The sequence below is a fragment of the Carassius gibelio genome, chromosome A5, assembly GCF_023724105.1.
Source record: "Carassius gibelio isolate Cgi1373 ecotype wild population from Czech Republic chromosome A5, carGib1.2-hapl.c, whole genome shotgun sequence".
Taxonomy (NCBI): Eukaryota; Metazoa; Chordata; class Actinopteri; order Cypriniformes; family Cyprinidae; genus Carassius; species Carassius gibelio.
The window spans coordinates 19,889,854-19,900,297 of record NC_068375.1 but is presented as its reverse complement, the minus strand read 5'-3'; the positions used below and the strand labels follow the sequence as shown (position 1 = coordinate 19,900,297).

Genomic DNA, 10,444 nt, shown 5'->3' with positions numbered 1-10,444 from the left:
TACTCAAGTGTTTTTTTTTTTTTTACAGCCTTTGCCAGCACTCTCATTGTAGGCCTACAGTATACAGAATCAGATGTATCATAGTCGTAAATAGTCGTAAATAGTCAGACGTTATACAAAAAGTGCTTTAAAATAAAATATTGGAAAATTTAATATAATATATTTACTTCTAATCAATTTATACATTTTATTTTTATAAACCTTTCATGAAACACTATAGCATATATAGCACTATAGATTTACAGACAGATTAATGGTAGATAGATAGATAGATAGATAGATAGATAGATAGATAGATAGATAGATAGATAGATAGATAGATAGATAGATAGATAGATAGATAGATAGATAGATAGATAGATAGATAGATAGATAGATTATGGTCTTTGTAACATTTGAACACATCTGTGTAATATTGATCAGAATGTCTAGACTATATTTCTCCACAGCGCCCCCCTCAGGTGGACTGCTAGCGGTCTCATTACCGTGAGCCCCGCTTCATCTACATTGTTACAATCCTCCCATTTCCTGCAACACACTTCCATGTCTCGCGTGAAGGGTATGCTGTTTTATTGCTTCACACTGGATCGTACCTGCTGCCTAAACATTTGCAACGATGGAAACATGAAGGTAAGCTACTTTTATAGGCTTTTATCAAAGTAATAAACATGTTACCGGTGAGAGCATGCTATATTCTGTTAGACCGTTTGAGTAATGAAGGAATAGCTACGCCAGGTCTCTCTAACGATATGAAAGATACAAGGGAGGGCGTAGGTTTAATGAAACTGGCAGTTTACGTGAGGTGTCAACCGCCAACTTCCCAGTGTGATTCGGTAATCTTTCCGTGGTGAGTGAACACAGGGGTACGTATTAAGAGCAGACACACACACACACACACACACAGAACAGCGCTGTTCACTTGGCAACGCCGAGCGCCGTAGACGCCTTAACAAACCGCTGCTACCTTTCTCTCGTGTGGGCTTGACTAGTTTCTAGCCACCGGTTAAATCACTCTGAGCGCACACAAACACCAGATGACATGCGGTGAGTGTGGTCATGGTCTCAGAAGAGGTTTTCACTCGAGTCGTGAAGACACAGAGCGTTTTTACACACGACACGCGCGTTTTTCCTCACGCGTCTCTCTTTCTCCGCAGAGCGAATATGAAAGGGGTTCGCCGCAAACTGTCATTAGGTTGACAGAGGTGGGCTGCTGATTTGGGAATCCCGGAGAGCTGGAAGCGCCCAGGAGCACCATGACCGTGTTCAACCAGGAGAATGTGGAGGATTATTACGAGATAGGAGACGAGCTCGGGAGGTAGGTGATGGGTTTCACACCAGATTTTGGACGTGAGGTGAATTTTATGTCATTTATTTTAGTTAATTATTTTGAATGAATTATATACACAGGGGCAATTTCAGGTTAATTAGGGCATTGTTTTTATGAATAGCAGAAGTCTCCCAATTTACCTGAATTCTCTCTATACATTTATTAAACAGCTATTTTATTGTGATTAACTTATAAAAATTAATTGTTCAGAAAGTTTTTTTTTCAGTCATAGATGAACCATTTTAGCATACACAAAGAACATTTTGGTGAACAGTTCTTAAAAGAACATTTTAATAAACTGCCTTTTTTCCACAATAAAGAATTCTTTATGTTATATTCCATTTTTGAAGAGTGAAGGATTGAATACAGTACACCATCTAATGTTGTTCAATCACCATGCATAAGTCAGCTTTAAGATATAAGGTGGTGCATATGTCACTCAGGGTGAGCTGTACTAGTAAAAAAGAACCTAAAAAAAAAACAAAAACGTGGTATTACCCCATGTTATCACAGCATGGTAATACCATGGTATTCTTTGAAGTAGCTTAAGCTGCCATTCAGGTACCATTTGTGGTATATATCTTAAATGTCACAGTTATTGTACCTTGGCATCTCCACAGTACTTGTTGTATTGTGTCTTGCCTTGTACTTGTCCACAGAGTTGTTGCTTGTGTGGTCTCAAATCATTATTGGGTGTCCCAAACCCTCCTGGAGCCTGAAATATCACTGGTTGTCACTCTTGGCAGATGTTCTTGCATTCCTAGTTGTAATGATCTTTAATGGCATTTATTGATTAATGGGGCTCAGATGGTTGTGAATGTCCACTGTGTAGATTTCTCTTCTGGGAGTCCTACTTAACAGGTTGATCATGATAAATTGGATTAGCCTGCTATGCTGAGAAGCCGCAACAATTACATTTTTACACTAGAATTTGGCTGTTAAAGACATCGAGTCAGCAATTGATTTCATTTTACAGCGCATCACAACTGATCAACGTGCGGTCACACTATACTGTTTGTATTATTTACTTCTGTTTACCCGCATGCGAATGCTGGAGACTATAATTGCAAGTTTATGTGAAGAAGTTTCGCATTTTGCTACATTCCAAATTCAAATTTGATGAGCTCTAAACCTGTAAATTTTTATGACGTTTAGATGTGACGCATAGGATATATCTATATCTATTATATATATATATATCCCTGCCTGACCTCTGAGCTGAATTAAAAGAAAACAAAATTTAAAGTTGCAGTGAAAGTTGGGCTCATTATTTTTTGTTATATGTTGAGTAATTTTTTTTTATTTAATGTGTGTGACATCATATCACAGCCGCTGCGGTGTCCAGCTGTCTGCAGAAATTTCACATGTTCAAAGTCTAGTGTGACTGCCACTTAAGGCTTTGCATTAAAGTTTGTGGTGGTCCTTTTACTCCTGAAATATCAGCTGTGTAACGTTTCATCACTAGAGGTCAAGAGATAGACGTTCTTTTTGAACTGGGTTTCATGAGAATGCAGCTTCCTGGATTCCCATTGACTGCTGTGTGTGTGGGCGATAAATCACCACACAGATAGGAATGAGTCTGCTTTTAGTGTGGGTTGTGGGAAATCGTCCTCTTTTGTATTTAAGAAAAATATTTTTTGTGTTAGTGCTCATGTAACAGTCTATAGGATGCCCACGATCAGTAAAATTTATTGCATAATGCGTAAACGTACTGAGGGGACTTCGAATTGAATGTTGAAGATGTTCTTGTCATTGGCTCCTGAGGGATGATGGCATCTTTCAGTTTTTCTGATTACATAATTTACTCAGTGACTTCAAAGCTGACTAGCTTACTCCAGTTTTTGCTGAATTAAACTGCTTTTGTTTAATAAGGAAGATAGGAAGCAGTGTTATTTTTTTCACTTAGGGTTTCTCAAAATAATTGCATTTGTAAAATCCTGTTCATTTGCATATTCATGAATATTGATTTCATATTTGAGTCTGGACAGGTTTTAATTGACAGTTACCTGTTTTAACTATTTAACTATGCATGATCTGTTCTTTATTTATTGGTAATCTTTGTAATTTGAACGTTTAATTGAAGACACTTACTTTAAATAATTGTGATGACTTTTTTTATGCTGTCATTGAATTTTTATTCACATGTGAAATGGCACTTTACATATTCAAAATGATTTGAATAGTATTGAAGACCAAACATTTGAATATTATGGCCTCACCATGACAACTATATGTCTATCATGAGCTGCCAATCCCACTATTGACATAAAACAATGAATGGATTGATGCTTGTTGAAGGAATCTATGACCCTGCGTGTAAAAAAAAGAGTCTGAAATAAAACATAGGGACCACCAATCAGTGAAGCCCACCGGCACGTTTTAAGTTTCCTGTTCTGCATAACAAAAATACCCCTTTCCCTCCCCCACTGAACAAAAACTCAGAATCAGAACCAAGAACAACATTCACTGTTCTCAATTCAGCCATTCATTCCTTTACCCTCCTCACCAATATTCAGTGCTAGGCTTTGATTCCTCATCAAAATTGTTTAACGTACCCCTCAGCACTGACGCGTTAAATAACCCTGCATCAGACGGTGCTTGTGTGCTACTCTGGCTTTAAGGTTAAACACACAGGCTCTCTTCATGAGGCGTATGACGCTCTTAAGTTAGGATGTTTCTTTATTCTGATGGGAACGGCTCCGGGTGGTCCTCATCAGAGTAGGAGGAGCTGTGGACTGTTGGCTAAATTTGAAGCTGGGGACTTGGCAGGCACTGCTTTTCATGGATTAACACTATGAGCCGCTGTAACTCAAAGGGGAAGTGTGTTGTTTTTACTCCAATAGTAAAGAAATAATACTAAAATAACACTAGCCCACATTTTTCATTGGTTGAAGAAAACGAGATGCCAGGTGCTTTGAAGTACATTAAATATCACTTAACAACTTTTGAACAGGAGTCTGATTGACTGTCTGTTTCATGCGATATGGATACTTTCTAATCATATCTGTGTTCTTCTATTACATTATGTCTCTTAGACTGACCATAAGCTTGGCTGCTCTCGGTCTGTCCTGCCACTAATTGGTTCTCTTTTGTGTCTGTTTGCTCTGGCTGTGTGTGTGAAAGGGGAGGAGCAGCTTTGTGCCGGATCTCACTATCTCTTCAAGAGGCAGTGCTTCTGACTGTGTAGTTTTGAAGAGTGTGCTCCAGAAAACTTATTACCCAGACCCTTATGCTAATTAGACTCCTCCAAAAAAAAAAAAAGCTGAAATCTCAGGCAGTTTTTGGGACCACTTTAACAATTTCCCCACCCCCCTGTAATGATATGCAGAGTATGCAAGTTGCTTGTTGTTGACCTATATTTGTGCACCAGTGAAAAGTGTCAGATGGTGCTGGTGCTGAGGTTTGACCAGTGTGGGATATCAACCTTTTTTTGCTCAACAGCCGTGGTGGTTAGTAGCTATTATGCCAGATGTTTCCTACCATTTTTTAAAAATCGTTTTATATATAACATCCTATTTGAGAAAAATTAACAAATACTGGTCCTATAAGATATCCTATAGATTGGTCTATTTTATTTGTATTATTGTTTATTATTATTATCATCATCATTATTATATAAAATAAATAAATGAGCATTTCCTATATATAATACATAAAAAAGTATATATATATATATATATATATATATATATATATATATATATATATATATATATATATATATATATATATAATTTATTGCGCATCATTCGTCAATTGCTACAAAGCAACCGATTATTTTTATAATGTATTATATTATGCTAATTTATTTATTTTATATAATAATAATAATTAGCAATAATAATAATAACAGAGCAATCTGAGATATCTTATAGGTCTGGTATTTGTAAAATCTTTCCCAAATTGGATGTTAGTGTGGATCTTTTTTATCATGCTGAAGACATCTGCTAGAATGAGTAGCAATGCACACATAGCATCATTCAGAGTGCTCTAGTGCATAAAAGTAGCTTCTCATCCATCTGTGTGTTCAGTGGGTGAAGTTTGGGTGTCTCTTGTGAAGCCTACTGAGATATTTGGGGGTGAGAATGTGTATTGTGAATGTGAGATGAAGATCATTTGTGAGTGAACGTGCCGGGAGGGTCATGGTACACTGTAAAGCAATCCTGCTGTGAAGTATTATCCTTGACCAGTGAAGCATGTGTAAGACAAGAGTGAAAGTTTTTTTTTTTTTTTTTTCTCAGTCTGTCATTTTCTATTTGGCATGGTGAATGCAGCTTTTGAGGTGCAAAATATATTCTCCCCCCAGCATCTAAAACTAACCATCTTAACTGGGCTTCCTGGATAGTACAAAGGTTAAACCGGCCACATCTGACCACAGCATGTTAATCAGTGCCAGTAAGGAGCCATTGTTAGTCCTTGACAAAAACATGGCACATTTTATTTTTCCTTTCTGCTGTTGGGGTGAAATAACCGTTTAAGGGGGGGTGAAATGCTCGTTTTCACTCAATATCCTGTTAATCTTGAGTACCTATAGAGTAGTACTGCACCCTTCATAACTCCAAAAATGTCTTTAGTTTTATTATATTCATAAGAGAAAGATGGAGGCGTATGGAGGCGGAACTAAAGAATCACGAGCGCCAGTAGGCTTTTGCGTTGAGAGCATGTGGAAGCTGTGACATTACCGTGAGGGAAAAAACCATCCAAAACAAACCATGGCTAACAGTCAGATTCAGCGTATATTTATGATCCAGAATCAGATCCAGAGGCTGAAATTTAACAAGAGCACCATCAGCAACGACGTCTCTATCTGGTATGTACTGAACCTGTATATATTTGCTTAGTGGTTTTGGAAAATGACTAAGTTCCACTTTGTGTGTTTTTTATTTTATTTTATTTTTTTAAGCTGTACATGTGGAAAGTGCAGTTTTATGATAACATCGCATGTTGTTTACTTGATGTGCTTACGCGCTGATAGCTAAGTTAACAACACAGAGATATTTGAAGCAGTTTTACTCACCGCCTGCGGTTCCAACACACGATCGTGACTTTTTCGTTGGGACTGCATTATCCTTTAGAAATAAACGATGTGCAAATCCGGCGTCAAACTGAGCCTTGTTTGTAAAACAAGCATCTTCGAAAAGCAGGGGAACAAACACAAACACTTGCACAACTCCGTTGATGCTGTGTAAAAATAAACTCCATCCACTGGTCCCTTAATGCTGTTTTTTCTTTGGTAATCTGTGCAGGGTTGTCTTGCCCTGGCAACCAAAAACACACTTCTGTGACATCTCGCGATGCTCTCGCTCTGATCAGTGAATGTCTGTGCTCAGCCTCTCAGTGCTCTGCTATACGGGAGCGCGCGCTCTTCCGGCAGAAGTGCCCTTAGGGACACTTATAAGGAAATTCCGCTCCATCTAACGTCTCACAGAGCCATACTCGAAAAAAAAAACTTTCAGAAACTTGTGACAAACCGGAAGGAGTATTTTTGGAACAGAAATACTCCTTCAAACGTACAACTTAATTTTTGAATTTCACCCCCCCTTTAAACCAAAAGACAGAAGAACTAGGCATGTCAAAGGGATAAAGAACTGTATTTCCATTACCCTTAACAAACTGCACAAATTGACGTTGCAAGTTGAAAATACGCTCGGAGGAATCAAATGAATTTCACAAAAACTCCTATACATCTCATGGTTTTTCAGGCAATTCAAAAAAAAAATATTTTTTGCATTTACAGGTCGCCTGGCATACATAAGTCAAATGATTATTCTTTAATTTACTATAATCTCCATTAAACACCCCATACGTTCTCAAATATAAAGGGCTTTCCTTGCCATTAATGCTTAGATAACCCCTTATTTACCCTGCACACGTCTGTGGCACATTATAGCCACTCTAGTCTGCTTGTGTTTATACCAGCTGTGCCATGTCACATTTCAGAAGTGTCCCTAAAACCATGTCTCGATGATCACGGCCCCTCCACTAAGTTGATTAGAGGTTACGATTTGAAGCAGCGCTGCGCAGACCAATCGGTGTATGACATCAAAACACAGCGAGAGCTCTAGAGAGCAGACGCTCCTTGCTTTTGAATCCTCTCTGTACTTAGATGTCATACAATGATCGGGCTGCACAGCGCTGCTTTAGTTCCAACACACCTAATAACTAGAGCGCATTAGCATCTGTGGTTCACCTGCTCGCTACCGTTAGTCACTACAGCCTTCAGTTGGCTAGCAACTTTGCGTTTGTCACATAAATGCAATTTCCAAAGCAGCTTGGTCTCCTTATTTAAACTAAACTGCTAGGAGGGAGCATCCATTCAGGTTGTAGTGGTATTTGACATTTTGTGAGAGACGGTGGATAAGTCCCTAGTGTTTGAGAGCAGAAAAACCGCTTATTCTTTCAAGAATTTGTTACCTTATTTTATTTACTTGGCTTTTTTTATCAGTAATATTTGGCTGGGTGGATAATAACAAATTTGTCTGTGGTGTGACAAACTCAGGACACATGTTTAATATTGCTTTACACAGATTTAAAAAATAATTGCTAAAGCGGTGGCTTCTACGCTTGGAAATTGGCGGAAATTGCATAAACCTACCAACATAATCATTAGGGATGCACAATATATTGATACCATGACGGTTAAAGGCCAATATTATTATTTATTTTGCCTTTACATTTTTTTTTTTTTTTTGATAATGGATTTTAAGTATGCTTTTTAAGCATGCTTGCTCATCCTATATTTACATTTAGATTGCCTTTGCCTTCATCTAACACATTTGAGTGTTTTTCAAAATAAATATTCCCTTGTGGTTTTTAAAACTGTAGATTTTTAGTCATTAGGCCTATTTGTAATTTAGACAAAATAAAAAAAATGAAGTATTTATTCAGTTATTCATTGGTTAGATTTAATAGTTGTTGAAGATTTTAATAGTTGTTGTATTATTGTTTTCAGCCAGAATAGTAATATCATTGCATCCATACATTATTCTGCAATAGACATTTAACATGTGAGAGAACATTTTGCTTAATTTTCCTAAAATTTAATTTTCCTTAAAATACATTCATATCACAGCTCAGTGTTGTCACTAGTAAAGAACTGTATTTTTCCAGTACCATTAACCAATCAGCATCATCAGCCGTCAGTTTCCTCGTTTGTGGCTTCAAAAGTGAAAAGTCCCATGGCATTTACAGAATTTACAAATTAGCTTCGTGTCCCAGCTGAGCTACAACCACAGATGAATGATAATGCTAACGGATCGATTTCTCATGGTTATATAGGCCTCCTTGCTTGTGTCTGGTTCTTGTTTCCTGTGATTTTAAGAGAAAGCCGGTCAACAGGAGAATGCTATGAGCTTGGATACAGGCGAGCGTTAATGTGTCATGCAGCTGGTGGCCTGTGTTGGCAAGTGTTTACACAATTCAATATGTGTACAATGTCACCTGGCTGCTTTTTGTGACACTCCTTTTTCAGCTGTCTTGCATAGACTGTAAGATTATAATATTCATCTTAAAGGTCCCGTTTTACGCGTTTTTTTGAAGCTTCGATTGTTTACAGTGTGCATTATAATGTGTTCATGTTTCGCGTGTAAAAAAACACAGTATTATTCACACAATTCACCTATCTGTATACCGCTGTTTTCACTGTCATAAAAACGGGCTGATGACTTCCTTGTTCTATGAAGTCCCTCCTTCAGAAATATGCCGCGTTTCCACCGAAATTACCCGGAACATTTTTACCAGGAACTTTTTTTCCCAGGAACTTTTTTCCCCCCAGACCTGTTGCTTTATGTGTTTCCACCGCGGTGTAAAGTACCGGGAAGATTAGGCAAATGACTGGTGACGTAGGTCCGCGCGCATTTCTCAATACAAAGTATGCTGATTAAAAAAAATTAAAAAAAAGTACGCTGATTTTGGACGTGCATTATCGGTAGTTAGTTCAGACTTTGTGCATTCGACTGGGGAGTGTGATGTCTGCAACGACGCAAGTCCGGTAAATCTATAAACAGCAGCGTACTTGATAACTTCAGTCAGCTCGTCTTGACTACTGCAATTTTCCTTACTATGTATTTACAATAAAATGAAATAGGATATCAAATACCACTGCCTCCTTTGGTTTTCATTTAAGCATAATAACAGCTGCAGAAATGTACTTAGTTCAGGGATATGTGTATATATACAGCCATTACAATGAAACAAAATATTATATAAATTTGCCTTTTTTATTTTCATTTTAACATATGGATAAATTGAATACAGACCAAAGAAAACCTGTTAGATTTACCCCGCAGCTGAATTATATTTTATGTTTAACCACTAAAGAGACATTAGAGCCAGCGGCACATATCAGAAGGTCTATCCCAGGTGAGGCTGCTTCTCGGCGGATAGATGATCACTGAGCTCCCGCTGATCGAGTGGAGCTCACCGTCTCAGAGATCGGCGAAACACATTTTTAAATAGGTGCTGTCTTTATAAATAAACAACAGATTTGAGTTTTAAACAACTACATTCTCGCCTGAAATACTTTTAAAATTAAATTTCATGACACAATAACAGTAATATTTTGAAAATGTTGATCCAAATAAATGGTGGTTGAACTCAACCAATGCTGCGTGAACTCAACCAGTCAGAATGTTTAGCGGCCAAAGTCCCGCCCCCGAAAGTTCCGGAACTTTGGAAAAGTACCACCTCACCAGCAGGGACTTTCTGGAGGCATTTTTTTACCCGGAACTTTATTTAGTTCCTGGTTTCTGCGGTGGAAACACACCAAGTACCAGGCCAAAGTCCCTAGTTCCTGGGTAAAGTTCCTGCGGTGGAAACGCGGCTATACATAACAAGTTCTGATTGGGCCAGCGGTTCTTGTGTTGTGATTCGACACCAGCTTACAGCACGCTGCCCTCCTGCAAACGTGATTGGACTAGTTTTGAGAAGCAAGTGGGCAGGAGTGTGCTGGAGATGTATTTATAATCACAGGAGCGTTTTTACTGACTAGATGCGCATGAAAATCGCATTAGTTTTTTTGCACAGCCCTACCATCTAGATAAGAAAGCTAAACCGCATTGCCCTTTTGTGTAATAAGTTACAGAAACTGTTAAACGCACCAACTTAAATAATAAAATA

General features: G+C 38.0%; 1 protein-coding gene across 2 annotated transcripts in view; it reads left to right on the top strand.

The window, feature by feature from the left end:
• Positions 1–459: 459 nt before the first annotated feature.
• The window catches only part of LOC128000020 (death-associated protein kinase 1), a 67,297-nt gene continuing 57,312 nt past the window's right edge, over positions 460–10,444 (top strand). Inside the window, exons 1-2 of one of the 2 annotated variants that reach the window (XM_052592231.1) lie at positions 460–630; positions 1,155–1,315. In XM_052592231.1, the coding sequence (XP_052448191.1) occupies positions 1,254–1,315 (62 nt within the window). In that variant the 5' untranslated portion in view covers positions 460–630; positions 1,155–1,253. Of the gene's footprint in view, positions 631–872; positions 1,045–1,154; positions 1,316–10,444 lie in introns of those variants that run through there. The other variant, XM_052592230.1, reaches the window with a different exon arrangement.